The sequence below is a fragment of the Meleagris gallopavo genome, chromosome Z, assembly GCF_905368555.1.
Source record: "Meleagris gallopavo chromosome Z, MGAL_WU_HG_1.1, whole genome shotgun sequence".
In the NCBI taxonomy this organism is placed as follows: Eukaryota; Metazoa; Chordata; class Aves; order Galliformes; family Phasianidae; genus Meleagris; species Meleagris gallopavo.
This window is the reverse complement of record NC_139435.1, coordinates 11,683,536-11,701,288: the sequence shown is the minus strand read 5'-3', so window position 1 is coordinate 11,701,288 and position 17,753 is coordinate 11,683,536. Positions and strand designations below refer to the sequence as shown.

Below are 17,753 nucleotides of genomic sequence, written 5' to 3'. Positions count from 1 at the left end.
AATTCTGAATAATTGGATTTAAAGTGGTTCTCGATAAAGTCAATTTTATTTGTCTTCACTATGATTCTCAGTGCTTTGGAGTGTGGTTTTTGTTGGCCTGACAAACATTGTATGATGTTGTTCTTCAACTAGCTGGGTTGTCAGTACTTCTGAGGGTCTTTCTACCTTGTCTGAGCATGCCTACCTTGTTTGAGCATGCCTTGTGAGATACAGTTTGTGTGAATGAATGATTTGTGTTAAATATTTGGACTTAGTTGTTTTGTTCTTTTTAAGAGAGAGAGAGATCTTGATTGTTTGTTTTTTCGTTGTTGTAGAGGGCATCCATACAGTTGTGTTCTGTCAGAAAGGCACAGAACTGCTGCCAGACACTGCTTTGGCCAAAAAGGACATCGTTTCACTCCCGCTCTTGGCTCAACACGGTCAAAGGGTAAGAACAGACATTCATTAGTGAAAGCATATATTACATAGTTTGTGAAAGTTACTACTGGATTTTGAGTGGGAGGAGTTTTCATAGTGTAGAAAGTCAGACTTACAGTGTTGGTGACTTAATGCCCTAGCAATTTTGCAGTTATGTTGTCACTGATGTATCAAATGATGAGAGTTACCTTTACTGATCATCACTTTCTAAATTCAAAATAGCTTAATTTTGCTACAGCAAGAATACTGTGTAATTTAGGAAGGAAGCTTATAAATGAAAATTTTGAGTAGATTGACCTACATCTAACACTGGAAATACTTTTTTTATGTTTTTTGGAAACAGTCCTGTGCTTTCATAGAAAAGTACTGTTAGAGGAAAAATGAGAAATAATGCAGACTATCTTGTTAATTCCAGATGCTGTAAGTAACAAGAAAACAAAGATATAGCGTTGTACAACTACATAATGAGGTGGAAAAATAAGATGTATATTCCTGGATGGAATAAGAACCCTTTCTATAAGGGACTTGTGGAATATTTGAATTATTTCAAATATATTCCAGATAGTCCACTGAAAACTTTTAGATGGCAGTTCCAAGATTCCAAAAGCAAATGCGCTGGATTTCAGTGATTCCCTGAAACAGTCATTATAAAGTCATGACACTCAGCCCTCTTTTTCCAATTAAAATCCAGAGTTTTCCAGTAAAATCCAAAACAAGGAGTAAATCCAATGTAAGCACACAAGTAGTGTGCCACTTCCTTACCTTTCTATGCTGCTTTCTTTCTTAGCTCTTTAAAGTAAGAATTGTGTTCTTTATCTCTCTTCAGAGTATCTGTTAAACGTATTATTTTTTCATAATGTTTGTGGAAGAATTGGTCTGAACTTCCTTTTAAAAGGATTTTAGTGATTCTTTTTCTTTTATGCTTATTAGTGTAACTATGTATCCACAAGAATTTCTTCACAGAAATATTTCCTCCTAATCAAATTCTAACAGGTGCAAGACTTGGCTATAAGAGCAGAATTTCTGAACAGGCAGAAAAAGACCAATTTCCTAGGTCTGATATGTAGGACGTACTGTGGGCTGATTCCATTTTCACTTACACTGTAGTTATGATAGAGGCATAACACATGGCCATTGTGGCTGGCCAAATATCAGTTTATTTCAGCTAGTTGGTAGTGCAGAACATGTATTGAAGTGTGGTAAGCAGGCAGGCATTCTTTTCTAAATGTTTCTCTCACTTCTACACCTATGGAAAATCATTTTCCTCTTCTCACACGTTCTCTTTTTATACTTATTCTAAAAATTACAGGTTGATGTGTCTGTATTCTCATGTCACTTTAACGTTTACTCCAATTTACCTCATCACTGCTGTGAGTTCCACTGAAATTCTTTGTCTTCTAAGATGAATGTATTTTTTTTAATCCAGAATTTATGTAGTTTTAGTTTCCTATCAAATAATTACAAAATCATACATGTTCTTTTAAAGGTCATCTTGTCCAATTCCCCTGTAGTGAACAGAGACATTTACAGCCAGATCATGTTGCTCAGAATACCCTCCAGTCTGATCTTGAATGTCTACAGGAATGGTGCATCTGCCACCCTTCCGGGCAACCAGTTTCAGTGCTTCACTACCTTTATTGCAGAAAACTTTTTTTTCTTATATCCAGTCTAATCTCTCCTCTTTTACTTTGAAACCATTTCCCTTTGTTCTCTCACAACAGACCCTGCTAAAAAGTCTGTTCCTTTCTTTCTTGTAATTCTCCTTTGGATTCTGAAAGGCTGTTACCAGACCTCCCCAAAGCCTTCTTTTCCTCAGACTGAACAGCTCCAGCTCTCAGCCTCTCCTCACAGAGTAGGTATTCCTCCTGAGGGACTGTACTACAGGACCTATTCAACTTCATGTTTTCCCTTAGGAAGACAGTCCAGAGGGTTGGGTTTGAAGGAACAACCAGTGTTTACATGCAGTTTCACTTCTTAGAACTTGGAGCTTCTGTTCTTGGGGAAATTACATGACATGCAAAAGAAAACTGCCAGAAGTGTTACAATTGTGATTAGCTTCTTTTTTTCTCAGTTGCTGACTGCAGAGGGAGCAGAATATCACAAAAGCCTCCAGCTGTTTCTACAGCAGTTCAGACAGAAGATTTTGATCATGAGACTGATCGAGATGTAGAAAGTCCTTGGACTCTGCCTGATGATATCCAAAGAATACTTCAAGATTCTCATGACACCTTGTTTCAGGTGAGAGGTCTACTTATTCTAGGAATTATGTGATACCTGCTGTTTAATACCAGTCCTTTGTTTAGTTTTGCTGTATTTGAAATGTTTCTCTATTTAAATTGTGTGGGTAGGAGAGAGGCAGTGGGGATTGGTGACTTGTCATCAGAACTAAATCTTATGTTCACAAGTGGCCTTGCAAGTGAATGTTCCTTAGAGGAACTATATGGGCAGGTCTTCTGTCCCAGCAGAATGGTCAAATACACGGCTTGATTAGGTCATGTTTGAAAAGAGCCAGTACATTTCCACTGACTGCACAGAGGTGTTGTTACAAATGATGCACAATGTTTCAGCTCATCTTCCTTTTCTCCAACAGGACTCTGCACCTCATACTGTTAGTTTCTCTCCTGTTGCCAATAATGACACCGATGGTATTTCTGAAAGCACAGGAAGTATCCTCAGCAGATTGGACTGGAATGCAATTGAAGCTATGGTAGCTGATGTGGAAGACACTTAAACAGAATTTCTCAGTGATTGTGCACTCTTGAAACAATTACTGATGTTCAGTCTCATTTTTTTTAAATAATCACTGTTCTTAAAATGCATTGAGGCTTTTATTGGTTATCTTCTGAAGCAGCACAAAAACCTCTCACTGTCTTGTCTAGATGATATTTAATTCCTCAAGTGGAGGTTTGTTTTCCATATCTCTGAAGTCTTTAAGAACTAAATGATGATGGTGAATGCAGACTAGCAATCTTAATCAAGAATTTCTGAGTCAGCTACTTTGCCCCTCTCAAACACCGAAAAAGTTCTATTTTAAGAGCACTGCTAAACTGTTTCACATTTGTATTTAAAATTTAATGTCATTATTGACAATGTTTATTTTGTAACTTAAAAATTGTGATAAGCTGATTTAATAAAAATGATTTTATTAGTTTCTGCTGTAAAGTGATTTACACACACAGCACTTTTACTACTGTGTAGCCCTGACTGTCCATACATGTGCTACCCTAGTGTTTTTCACCCAACTCATCTGTACAATAGTTGGTAGCAATGCAAAAACAGTTTCAGTGATAGAGGTATATACATACATATTCTGTCAGGCAACAGAAAAGTAAGAACAGACATTAGTATAAGTATTTGCTGTTGGTAGTATCTTAAGTAGAGAAAAAAATTGCTCTTCATCAATACTGTACAATGCAGTCTTGTTAGCACTCTTCTGCCTGCTAGCAGATATTTGTAGGCACGTTTCCTATATGTTCAGTGGTCATAAACTATATAAATTGCTCCAAAAGTAATATCCCCTGCTTATTTCCATGGAAATTACAACAGCTGCAAAGAGCACAATAGTACTATCTCATAGAGAAAATTTTCAGCTACAAAGTACTGTTTTCAATGTAGTCACCACCACCATAACTGTGCATTTTCACCAGCTGTGAACAAATACCCACGAGCTGTGCTTGTAAAAATCAGCACCTATGGAGATGACCCACTGTTGCCACTGCTGAAACGCATTATGTACAACCTCACGTCCACTGTTTGGTTTCCATAAATATTCAGAAAATGGCAGTGAATGTCAGTGGGTGCCATTTTTTTTCCACATGGACGAATTTGACAGCACAGCTTTGCATCATCTGCACTTCCATGTCAGACACCACTTTGTCAGACTGCCCCTCTGCTGCCGTCTGTCACACAGCGACAACTAAGAAAAGGATATTGGTGGGAAGGTACAGCCTCTCTGCCATACCTACAAAATCCTCCTCTGATGCTGTGGGCCAACACAATAAAATGGGAGCAGCCCTCATATTTACAGCAGTCCTGGCAGATGCAGCTGTGGTGGCTCTTTCACACCAGCAGCTGTTTTTATTTTTGTAGTGAAAAAAATTGAAATTTTCATGGAAGTCTAAAGAATGCTAATGCTATAATGTATGTTTGCCTGTTTCAGTGTACAGCTGCATCTTGACAAATGTCAAGAAATACAAAAGGCTGTGACTGGGTTACAGACATAGAAGGATAGAATTGCCAGTTTCTGTATGCTGAGATCCACACTGGCTGTGTATTTTTAGGGGTCCTCAGAATGTGCTTCAGCTTGTCCCACAGGAGTGATCAGTACATGAGACTCTACTGGGAGAGACCATCTCCAAATGGAAAGGGGAGGTATTTTCAAAGAGCATGTCCAAAGCATAAAACTGATCTATTCACAGACGAATTGTCTTCCTCCAAGATAGCAGTAAGTAGAATAGGAAAAAAAAAAAAAAGGAAAATCCTATTTTAGCTAAATATGAAAGTCTCCTTGTGATCACACATACTTAGTGAAAAGGAAGAGAATGCAGTCAAGGATGTGATGGTCCCTCGTAAGTGATGTCCTAGAAGATATGTGAGAACTGTATCAGTTCTAAGTAGTTACTGTAACTGCTCAGCCATTTCAGGCAAACATTGCAGCATCATGTTCGTTAAATGCTTATGCAACATGCAAATGTATTAAAAACAACATAAAAAGCACTTTCTACACAAAAGTGGACAAAACAGATGAGATTAGTTTGCTAGCAGTTGAGTTACATAGGTTAACAAGACCTGCTGCAACCTGAGATGAATTTTACTTGTTTGTAAATAACTTAAAGACTTTGAGTGACGGAGGACTAGGATCAGCATCTGAACCCTGCTACTCCCACCTACCAAGGGGTTTTCTCTCACTTTCTCTTTTTGTATGATGACTTCATTTATTTACATCCCACGAGTTTTCTGAGCAGAGCAGGTATGTATATTTTGTTCTGCACTGAAACACTAAATTAAATTTTGAAGTGTTAAGAAATACCTCCGGGAGGTGTCTGTTTGAACTGAAGTTACGAAGATCAAATAAGTAAAAAGCCTTCAAAGCAACTCCTAGAATCATTGTGTTGATTCAGAAACAAATGTTAAAATATGTTTTCTCTAATGTCTCTATAAAAATTTTTAGATGAAGTGCAACTGTGTTTACAAAGACCACTGCTTTTACAAGGGATGAACTTCTCATGGTCAAAATTGATAAATTGGATTTTCCTTCTTTATCCAGCTTAATTCCTTTCTGCTAGATTTGAGTATCTTGTATTTGCCACTTTTTATTTACTACTTTTTCTCACTGTCTCTTATGTGTTTAGCCCTGTTCTCTCTTTCATTTGCAGCTTGCAGTTTGATACTTCCTCCAGGTTCCATTTTCATCTTTAATTCTCCCCTCTGCTACTGGCCAGTAGCAATTTCTGAAACTGTAGTTGCCTCTTCCTCCTTCTTCCTGTCAAGGAAGCAGCAATTTACCTTATTACTGATCATCAGGATTGTGCAGATGTGACTTCCATGTGGCATTCTTCCAAGAAAATGATGACTCCCAAAAGATCTACTTTTGATCAAAGACAGTCAAATTTATCAGAGGGAAAAAGAGCAAATGAAAAAAAACTGTTGAATTTGTTCCTGAAATGTATTCTTCCCCACCTCCCCCAGATTATTGCCTAAAATGTGGCAGCAGCACTACACACATCTTTTATGAAATTTAGAAGTTATATTTTTCACACTTCTTTTCTTTACTGATACGTCTGTGTTGCACATCACATATAGAAATGCTCTTTCGAAACAGACAATCAAAATACAAGGCACGTTTCCTTGTAGCAGCCACACTTCTTCATTTACTAGTGTTCTTGGCAAGCAGAACATAAACATTTCCCATTTAAACATTAACTGCTAAACATTAATTGCAATTTTAACTATTTGTAAATGTTTATGCAGATATTTAGTATCCCATGACCAGCAAGCTTTGTATCAACGTCAGTCCAGTTAGGAATGGGAGCAATGCAGCCTGGCACCTGCTCCCTTCCATGTAATTTCTAACTGCTGCAGAATGAAGTGGATGGAAGAAGCCCAGTGAATCCATTCTGCTAATGTCTTCCTTCCATAAGCAGGTAGATAGCTTCACCACCTCTTCAAAACCATCCAATGCCTCATTGTGCCAAAGGAATATGCAGTACAGCCCAGGCAAACTCTGTATCAGAATTCGCTGTGCAATAGTCAGGAAATCAAAGGTTTAGAAATTGCATTACTGTGTTTTTCTATGTTGCCCCATGCAAAAGTAATCGTTATGTCTTAAACGAGGTGAAGGGGAGCTGTTCTTTCCAAGTAATGAGTTCCGTTGTATGAAGACAATAAATACACAACCCCTCTTCCCTTTCATCAGCTTACACAAAGTACAAGTTTTGCTAATGAAACTGCTGATGATTGCAACTACTGCAGGACCATTTTGCTGGAATGTAAGGCTGCAAAGGGAAAGCTTTCCAGTTAAGCTGAAAGCAACTTTAAGCAATGTCCCCCCCCCCCCCCCCCCCCCGCCCCAACCCCTCCCCCTCCTTGAACAAAGACATACGTACATGCAGTGCTGTAACATGCCAGAAGGTCTGTGACCGGACCTCCTATAACCAGACAGCCTCTGAGGGGAGGGAATTTCATACAACTTGGGATTTGGGTTGTTGTTACTTCTTATTTCCTGGAAAGAAATCTTTCTGTGGAAAACACACCATAGATTCTCAAACTGATGGTCTTTTTCTCTAGGGTATACAAATGTACAATTTCGCTCCCATAAATGTCTCTGAAGATAAAACCAAACATTTTTAATGCCCATGAGACAGTTTTCTCACACAGCATTTCTCCAGATAACCATGTATTGGTTGAGGGCTCATATCTGAAAAATCTGTAGATGAAAGATGATTTTTCAGCTGCCCAAAACTGTGTCTTTAGCAGCATAAGGCCGGGATAACGAGAGCAAAGGCAGAGGGGGAGAGAACTGCCCAGTGCTTTGTTTTCTTCAGCAAAGACACCAAAATAAGCTTGTGATACTGATTTGAAGAAGAAAAAACACAAATTTGGCTATCGTGGTGTAACAGTGCTGTAGTGTGCTCTTCTGAAAGATCTTACGGACTTGAGTTTGTATTGTTTTATTCTTTTAACTTGTCTACATTATTGGAGATAAAACCATCCAGTGTTGTGATGCTCCACTGAAACTCTTGTCTGCAAAACACAGCTGACATAATCACCGCCAGCCAGGAGTTTTCAAAGGTCACTGAGAGAAGAAGTAATGTCCATCCCAGTGAGAAGTGCACTGGGAAGTTGTACATCACCATCTCTGCTTTTCTCTAATCAGACTAGGGCAGGTTTTGTAATCAGAGCCTTGATAGGCGTGGAAAACTCCCTTCTCTTGTCCAGGATGTTGACATTCTTTATTTTAAAACACTTTGTTTAAAACACTTTTTATATCATCTCTTAGTGTGAGGAAACTGGTATTTATGCCAACAATACTGCATTCCCAGCTTCCTGACAATCAGTGAAGACTGTTCAGTACTGTTCAAAAACAAGTAGTTCAAAACCAGCAGCAATTAAATGATTGCAGAAGTTTGTGAGATGGAGATAGACAAGCTGCAGCCACATCAGCAGTTCTCTGCTGGCAAAACACTTTAGAATTGCCTTAGAAGCCTTTTAACTTAGGGTAGGCAGATACACAAGATTGACAAGTGAGTTAACATCTGCCTGTCATTAGAATTGATTTCATGTCAACATGACGTGGAAGAGTGAAGCAAGTCCAAAGCATCTTTCTGAAGCTAAGAGGAGCAGTGCCAACAGGTAGGAACAAGTTAATACTGTATCAGTTGGAATATTTTGATATGCTGTTGATCATGTTTTCCTCTGAGAACAGAACAGCAGGGAGGAAGCAGCAGGTGATGATTTCATAGCAAGCAGGTCAAGAATTCTTGTATCTCTGCAGCAAACAATGGGAGTCCGGTAACGTCTTTTTTTTTTCCCCTAAGAACTAGTGATGTAATTGGACTTTGGTCTAATATCCCATAAGCAAAAGGAGGGGCAGACTAAACAGGAATGTAATGCAGTGCTTGGATGAATATAAATACTTCTTCCTCTTCTGAAGCATAGCAGGAAAACTGGCAAGGAAGTTTTGGAAGATATCCAAAAAATGAGAGAGGTAGTACACAAACTGCAGGTACATGAAGAAAACAAATCAGGGGCCACAAAAGCAGTAGCATAACTCAGTGAGAGCAAACATCCCATTGCTTCTAGTAGAAAAATCAAGAGAGAATTTGTCCACCTGTGAAAGGAAGAGCAGAGAGAGCTACATGGCACCATGCATTTGGCTGAACCTTGGGCTGGAGGGGGTAACTCAATATTCATATTTACTGTACTCCTTCAAAGTGTTATCTGTAGTAATAGGACAGGGCTGACTGTCTGCTGGAGAGAGAGAAGCAGAGAGAGGAAGAACAAAGATCATTAGTAGCATGCAGTGTTTTTTCACAAGAGAACTTCACATTTTTTGTGAATCATGTATTTATCACATTTTGTTTGGCTTTGGAAACGAGCCAAACAGTATATTTTGAAAGGGATTAGTTGCAGCAAGTTAGAAATAGCAATTTGTTATGAAAATAGGAACAAAAATTACAATGTAGAATATGTATTATCTCTTGCACACTGTTTGGAAGAATGTGATAGAAAAATGAGAAATGGAAGGAATGAATCTTAAAAAATGGCTGAGGGTCAAGTGGGGCAACTCAAGAACTTCTTAAGTGACACAACCTGGAGCAGTTTTCATTTTCCTAAAACACAGTAATGCTTTTGTTTAAACCCACATTTACTTCACCAATCCAATACTGGATTATTTGCATCTGACTCTCAGGTATGGAAGCTGTGGTGCTTGAAGATTAAGATGATTTCATTGAGTTAAATTGTATACCTGGCCTTAGAAAATTCAGTGTAGATATCCTTTTTATGACTATTTGAAACAGTTTTTCCAATAACTTTTATCCTATTACTGTGTGTGCAACATCCTTGTTGTGTTATCATTTCTGGTTTCTTTGGTAGTTGCAGTCAGAACGTTGTTTGGTTCTTTGGTTGTTTCAAAAAGCAGGGATACTGAAAATTTATCACCAATCAAACCCCCCAGGTATAGAGTAGAATTAAAATAAGAAAAGAAGAAAGAAAAATGTACACAAATGAAAAGATTCTACTTAAATATTTATCTTTAATATGGAATCTTTCTTACTAACTAGAGAATAACAAAATGGTACTTAACGTGTTCTTGACTGTTTTCAGATAGCATCATCATACTTTACATTGCAGAAGTCTGTTTCTTTGACAGAGCTCTGGCTGAGGTATTTGAAGTGAGGGACTATAAGGAGACGTCAAATTACAAGATAAAGCAGCCTAATACATACAGGACTGGCATATATTCCTTATTTCCACAAATATTACCTAATTAGAGAACAAATGTATGGGGAACATTCAGGCAAACATCAGTGGGTATTATGCTCCTTCATTCTTCAAAGTCACAGTCTCTGATGATGGAATGGGATGCATTCAGCTGTGGAATGAGCTCCTTTACAAGTCCTACATGGCTTGGAAATGATCAAAAAACTGCAGCTGTTCCCCAATATATACTTGTGGTAAAGTCTGCCCTACAGTTTATATTTTTTTCCCACACAACAAATACAATGTGAACTTGGTTTGGAGACCATATAGCACAGCTTCATGTAAGGTGTCAGCAAATTACTCTGACCCTAAAATGGGATATCTGTAAAGAAGCTAAAACAACATTGGTTTTCTTTGTATGATGCATCAAATGCACAAGAAATAGAAAGAAAGTGAATTGTTCACAAAAAACTCAGAGTTAATTTTGAGAGAAATACATGACTTGTTATCGCCACTCCTAAAAATGACATTTAAGGGAGAGGCACCGTTTTAACGGAAGTCAGGAAAAGCAATAATTAACAATGGAACATCCAGTCCTACTCAGCAGTGGTCAAAGAGAATGAAGGTATGTAGAAGACCTTGTGTGCCAGACCTTGGAGTGGGCTGAAAGAGAATGGAAGTTTGGAATGCATGACTGAAAATGGGTGGAATGCAGTCAGTCTGACTTCAGTCAGTTCGAATGAAGTTCTGTATGGGATGAAATGGAATCCTCACTCAAGTAGAGCAAAACAATAGTCAAAAGCACATTAATTACTAGTTCAGGAAATAACTCCTTGTGCAGTTTTTGCTTCAAAATACCACTGACTTTTTGAGAGCAAGGCATACAGACCCTTTGGAGGAACAAATCATGTAAGGAATGAATATATGCCTTTCCGGAACTCAACATTAATCAAAACAGCGCTGATGTTGGTTTTGACAAGCCAATTTCTAAAATAATTTTTGGTTAAAATCCTGAATTTTACATCCTGCTGTTGAGTTGAACAGAACTGAGAATTTTATTTAAAAACGTGTAACAGCCATTGCATTTTTATGACACCGAAGTATGTGAATTATTATTTTTTCTAACCACTGATTTTAGACAATTAAAAAGAATTGATGAAAAGCGATCCAAATCATAGAGAACTTAATACTGCAGGGGTCAAAAGTGCAGTTTTATGTTTGGAGATGAGGCATTACTGTTCAGAACGACACTAGACTGATTATGTTCAGGACTGGCCTGGGAAAACTCAAGATCAAAAGTTTCCTAATAAATCTGCAACAGATGGATTTCTCAAGAGATCATTACACATCATTTGTCTGTGCTCCCGGCAGGAAGCAAAATACATTCAGCTCATCTACACATGTAGGGATTGAAGTGCAATTCAGCTTCTGTATTACTGTGTACAAACATAACTCTAGCACATGAGAGACAGAAAAAGCAGCCTAAAGGAAGCATGTCTTCAGTTTGTGTTTGTACAGAAACATCAACTGTAGTGAGAGAACTGTGCTGTTTCCAAAAAACTGTAGCTCTCTGTTGGACAGAGGAATAGTTAAAACAAATAGAGAAGGTTTCTTGGAAGGTTGATATGGAATTGCATCACAGATGAGCTGATTCACAAGAAAGGATGATTGGAGCCAGGACAGGGAAAGGTGTACATCCAAATTTAGCAGCTGAAGAATTGCCCCATGCAATGTGTTTGGTGCTCATAACTACCATTTCCAAAAGACAGGCTGCATTGCAAAACAGATGCTCAACTCTCAAATCTCTGGAAGGGTGGTGGGTGAAGAGCAGCTGTATCATATTTTCTAGCACCAAGGAACTAGGATACTCGTTTTCAACGCAGCTTTGACAGTGCTATTATGCAGAAAAGCTTGTGAAAACCAAGTTTGTTTAGTCTCTGAAATACTGAGAAATACTTGCCACTCTGAGTCACCAGCTGTAGCCTAGACAACTGCTGTAGATCCCCTTTCCTAGTGAGATGGGTGCTAAAATGTATGTCACAGATTTGCACAGTCACTGAACTGGTGCCTGTTGTCTGCATAGGTATCCACACAGCACAGACTGTTGCACACAGGATCGGGTTGCCTCCCTCATCTTCTCACTCACCTCAAAACCAACGCATGGGCTAAGAGGGTTTTTGAGGAAGTTTAGAAGAGACATTTAACAATCAGTATCTGCAGTGCATTTCAATGAAAACGACTCCTTCCTCATACAAAAAGTCCAAACTCAAGTGGGAAATGGGACATCTGAATCATGTTTTAGAAGCAGTGTAGGTCTGATTAATAACAGAATGGCAAGAATTATCTCAGAATGAATAAAGCACAATGAGAATGGGTTTATAACTAAGTGTATGTGTGGTCTGGGATAAAAACTTGAAAGTGTCATTTTGGAAGTGTTCAAATTGAACTCTTAAAACATTTATTTTAAATAAATGAAATATGAAAATACTATGAATTTATTTGTATATAACAGTAATACTTTAATATTTAGTCAAGGAACCATGAAATCTAAAAACTCACAACTTACATTCAGAACTCACCTAACCATTACAACTCAGTACTTTAATGACAAATTCTTGGAGGGATATGGAAACATTTGTACAGTTACGGCGTGGCTCTAAAGTGAGTGGGAAGAAGCTAAGGTACAGGACTTGTGCCTTGAGCTCTTGCTCTTTCTAGTGTTGGGCACATGAACAAAAAGCAATAGATGTTTCTTTGAATTTAACTCCTTTAACACCTGTGTGTGGCTTGGAATTAAAATGCACAGTTAGCTTTACAGTAAGGATCAATTGAACTGATCCATTCATTAACCTGGAACGTTAACACCTGCATTAGGCAGAATACTCTGCTGTTTAATTAGCACCAGATGAGTCAGACTCTATTACAAGCTTTTTGTCATGAGCCACAAACACGTTAGAACTATTTCAGTGCTACAAGATATTCCGTGTTAGAGCTACAAGAGATTTGAGGTATGTTGAGCACAACCGACGCTGACAATATTCTCACTAGTGACATTACAATGGCAAAACAAACACTAAGGTTTGACTCAGGTTTTGCAAGTGTCAATAGCTTTTTAATGGCCACACCTCACTGAAATGCTTAAGCTGAATATTGTCCTTTATACATGTTAATCACTGATATATAAGCAATAGAGTACCTCAAAAATACAAAAGGGCATTACTGGATCATTTAAAAAAATACTTATTTGTAATTAAAAGTTTTGTCAAAAACTATTGTGATCTTTTATAGCTGCAGATAATGAAAATATTCAGGAATTATTCTGGAATTTTACAGTACTGAGGTGGAAGATTAAAAATAACCATCTCATTCTCATTTAGATCGTGGAAGTGTCCATGTTTTCTCTAAGTACAACATGGCTGGTATTAATTCTGAACGCCTGACAACATCCCTTTGTTACACACGGTACCACAACAAGTTTCCACGTACAGAACTGGTACACAAAGGGAGAAAGCAAGAAGAATAAAAAAAACAATAATTATTATCGTTATGTATGTAAAAATCTATAGCCATAAAGTGAAAAAATACTACCAAGCTGTGTCAAAACAAAGGAGTAAGTTCTGTTATTATTATCAATTACTGCACTGCAGCACTTTTTTTTTTTTTTCTTCCTCCTTTAATTAACATAGTAAGACCCTTCAGCACGGAGCACGCCGCTGCCAACCACGGCAGGTTATTGCTGGCCCCCAGCACTGCTAACTCAGGGCGGAGCAGTGCCTGGTTCGCAGCTGCGCCCGGCTGTTCTGCACGGCTGAAAATCATCAGCCCATCTTACACAGACAGCGGGAACTTGTTTCCACAAGAGCCCTGCTAACTTTTTCTTTCGTAACAAGCAATCTGAACGTCTGTGATAGCCAAAGTGACGATAAATCTTACTATCAATAGTACGGAAGGGTAAAATTCAACTCGTAACTATTGAGGACGTTATCAATTTATTTAATTATCTATAACTAGTTTTATAAGTCTCCATTATGCTACAGCCAACAGATCCCCACAAGGAGCACGTGTGCCCTTTGGCATATCACACAAAATGGAACCAGTTGAAATCTCAACTAAGACAAATTTAGACATCCGTTTTTTAGAGTTTTTAATTATAATTATACTGATAATTTTATTCTAATAAATATCAAACAAATTAATATAAAGCAAAACAAAAAAAAAATCCCCAAACAAAAGAAAGCAACAAAACAAAAAATCCCCAAAAAACGAAAACTTCACAATTCTTTGCTATTGGGAAAGCCAGATGACCAGGAAAAAAAGAGAAAACAAAACTGTTAATGAACATGGAAATGCCTGTATTACATACGAAAAATAATGCTTTGATATAAAACAGAAATACCTAACAGATGAGTGACAGAGATTTGAGGCTGCATCTGTGTAAGCAGTTCTTGCTTCAATCACCAGGAGTTCACCCTTGCAAAGTGTGCTCAACTTGCTACTTAACAACATCAACAGGGAAGACAAAAGGCTGGGAAAATATTTCTGTTCCAGTGGTGGAACAGCAAACAGCTGTTTCCCACAGGAACAGTTACTAACTAGATTCTGAGGAGTTATCAATCATTTCAGTTTAACGTCATTTCTGCACTTGAGTGTATTTTGGAATGCTGTTACTATTCCTCACAAATTGGATAAAGTACTGAAGTTCTGCAAACTAATTTCAATAAAAATATCCTACTACAAATTAAGTCTGCAGAAGAAAATATACAAAGAAATATTAACTTATTGAGGAACACTTGTTTTAGACAAACAGATTTTGGAACACAGCAAGGTTTAATACACTCTTTAAAAAGTTTCTGTTTTAGATTGACTTCTTTGCAATCTAGAAAATCAAACTCATGAAAGGCTCGACGCAATGCATTTGAAGCAAATGCTTCCAAAAGCTTTCAGTAATTTTTTTTTTCAATTTACAAAAATTGTGAAAATTCAATTAATTTATAAAAAAAAAGAAAAAAGCCTAATATACAAACTTGAAAAAAAAATTCATTTGTGAAGGAATGTAGCATAATTGCCCAGATCCATATCCATTCACTCCTCAGATACTGGTAGCTATTTCCTTTTTACACAGACCTCTACCTTTCAAAACAGAGAGATACATACGTGGCCAGTTAGCCCAAGCAGAAGAGTCATTCAACTTTCCCAAAACTTAAACTATCATAAATTACCATTTGGACAGTATTAGAAAGAAATTGAAGCATACAAGGAATAAACTATAGTTTCTTTTTATATCAAAATGTACTCTTGAAAATGTGTTTGGCACAGTGCTAAATCATATAGTTAATACTAAATATTGCAGGATACAATCAAACCCTGGAGTTAACTTGTGTTTACACCCTTAAGGGATAAAAATAAAAAGATACCAATTATTCAGAAGTCAGCCTATACAAACTGTATAAACAATATCTTATGTATTGTTTTGAAAACCACTGCTATAGTAAATTTTACATAAAAGACTGCAAAATAATATAAATGGATTTAAACAGATCTTTACAATAAGAAATTCAAATGGAAACAGACAAGTAACAAAGAGAAGTAAAAAAATTTATTGCAGTATTCATTCCACCAGATTTGCTGGGGATCCCTTTTCTTGTATTATTTCAGGGTGACCTAATACATCAAAATCTACATTTACAAAAAACTCCTCCTGCAGATAGGTCATAGATACTGCATGCTTTTTTTTTTTTTTTTTCCTCTTTTTTCTTCAACAGAATAAATTATATATCCAGGAGATTCTGCCATTTTACAGCCTGGAAAAACAATGCTTCCCTGGAAACTGGGCTAAGCTAAAGAAAGCCATCCGCTGCTAGGTTAAACTCCAAGAACACTTTATTAAGAACATTAACAGACTAATTTCCAACATTCACTTGTTTATTTTTTTTTTAAACAGAAAGTTTTTTTTTCAAGATATAAACAATTTTTTGTTAAACTATAATACAGTGGGAGTAAAAATGAACTGAGAAGTTTCTGCTGCACAACAGCGAAGGAAGCTCCCACAAAAATGTTTACCAAACATTTCCTTCTTTTTTTCCTGTGTCCTGTGTCCATTCTTACTCTTCATTTAACTGATTTTTAATTTTTTTATTTTTTATTTTTTTGCCAGAAAGTTGATATTTCAAGTTTTTCTGTTATTTCAATTCACGTAAATTTGGCTGCATGTACAAATCATTAGCTTGAAGTTCCATCCTTGGCGGCATACAGCGATCGTAAAGTCTGAACAACTTTATTAGTCAGCTTATTAGCACTCGTTAGAGCAATTTTTTTGTAAATAATGTCTGACTCTTTAATAGTGTCTACCCAAGGCACCAGTTTGCGGCCATCACGGCGCTTAGCCTCAGTCCAGGAGCCACTGTAGGAGCCTGCCATCCACTGAACACTGAAGCCATTGCTGGTTTTCTGTACTACTCTTGCAATTTGTGGTCGATCTTTGTACTTTGGACAGCAAATAGCGATGACATCCATGACATCAACACTTTCATTCATCTGTGAAGCCAACTCCGTAGAGTCTGAATTTCGTTTTGACCTTCTCAATGACTAAAACATTGGGGGGAAAAAAGACCATGTGTTACACAAAAGAACTTTAGTGAAATTATTGCTTTTATTGCTTTTAATCCCTTGACGCCGGGAGTTGGGATTTCCCGGCACACATTCCATTGCCGGCAATGAGACGCACCGCGACCGCCAGCGCCAAGGGGTTAACATATCCTTGTAAAACCACATACTCTTAATTTGTACCCGTGTCTTTATCTCTTAATGATATATAAAATTATATATACACATGAATCATAAAGCTACATAAAAACTTGGCAACAATAAAAAGGATAACACACAGTACATTCCAAAGGAAAATTAATAACTTTTTATACTGGATAAATCTCATTTTCTAGTTGTTCTCTTTTTTTTTGTTTTGTTTTTTTATTGTCTTTTCTGTTAAACTTTCTACAAAAGTTGTATAAACGGTTAAGTAGAGAATCTCTATCTACAAAATGCTTTCTTTCATGTGGATTACATTACTTGGTGTACATTTAATATTATAGACTGACATTTATAAGCACATAAAAATCATTTTACGTAATACGCTGCGAAATACGTTGACTCCTCCTCCGCCTCACCCCTGAAGTGCCTCCTCCTCTATCCTCCCCATCACTTTCATCGTCCTCTGTCTCAGCTGCATTGTTTTTAGGGCTGCCTCCTCCAAGCAGCGAGGTAATTGCTTTGTTCCGAGCATTTGTGCTAGCTGACACCTCTCCATCTTCTTCTTCTTCATCAGGATCCAAATGTTCCATAAGGAGCTTGAACTAAAAGAGACCACACAGGTTACTCTACACTGTAACTTTTAAATTACATATTTATAAGATGCTACATTAAATAAAACCAAATGGAAACATAAGAATGCAGTAAAACAAAAGGCAGCTTCAAACTTGAACAGCTCCTGCGGTCTCCTCTACACACTTCTTTCTGTCCTCTCATTTCCTACTGGATATCTAAAGCTTTCTTCCCATGTTTCCACAATTTCCAAGTTTTCTCTAGTTAATATTTTATAGAACTGCCAAGAAGAAAAAGAAAAGATAAATGTGCTGGATCTATTCTATTTCACTCTGATGGAAGCCATCAGGGTCAAAAACAACAAATTACAAAGGAAAGGATATCAGAAATTAGAAAATACTTTGTAAAGATGAATATTGCTCAGTTAAAATTATTGTTTGTTGTGTTTAAATTTATTAGGAGACTTTGAAAAGTAATACAGCTAAGCATCCTGAAAAGAAGTTGTGTTATCATAATATTGCATATGATTACTAGGAAAACAACTTTTTGAAATTTGAAATGTTCATCAATCCAAGAGCATCTTCTTTCAAGTTTAT

At 37.2% G+C, this 17,753-nt stretch overlaps 2 protein-coding genes across 8 annotated transcripts in view; one reads left to right on the top strand and one right to left on the bottom strand.

The window, feature by feature from the left end:
* Positions 1-3,565, top strand: part of CPLANE1 (ciliogenesis and planar polarity effector complex subunit 1) — a 60,082-nt gene extending 56,517 nt beyond the window's left edge. For all 4 annotated transcript variants that reach the window (XM_085213097.1, XM_085213096.1, XM_085213098.1 and 1 more), the window contains exons 49-51: positions 315-427; positions 2,489-2,655; positions 3,008-3,565. In XM_085213097.1, coding sequence (XP_085069223.1) covers positions 315-427; positions 2,489-2,655; positions 3,008-3,148 — 421 coding nt within the window. In that variant the 3' untranslated portion in view covers positions 3,149-3,565. The remainder of the gene's footprint in view (positions 1-314; positions 428-2,488; positions 2,656-3,007) is intronic.
* A 10,402-nt stretch (positions 3,566-13,967) lies between these two features.
* The window catches only part of NIPBL (NIPBL cohesin loading factor), a 161,407-nt gene continuing 157,621 nt past the window's right edge, over positions 13,968-17,753 (bottom strand). For all 4 annotated transcript variants that reach the window (XM_085214265.1, XM_085214267.1, XM_085214264.1 and 1 more), the window contains 2 exons: positions 17,004-17,189; positions 13,968-16,425 (listed from right to left, as the gene is read on the bottom strand). In XM_085214265.1, coding sequence (XP_085070391.1) covers positions 16,060-16,425; positions 17,004-17,189 — 552 coding nt within the window. In that variant the 3' untranslated portion in view covers positions 13,968-16,059. The remainder of the gene's footprint in view (positions 16,426-17,003; positions 17,190-17,753) is intronic.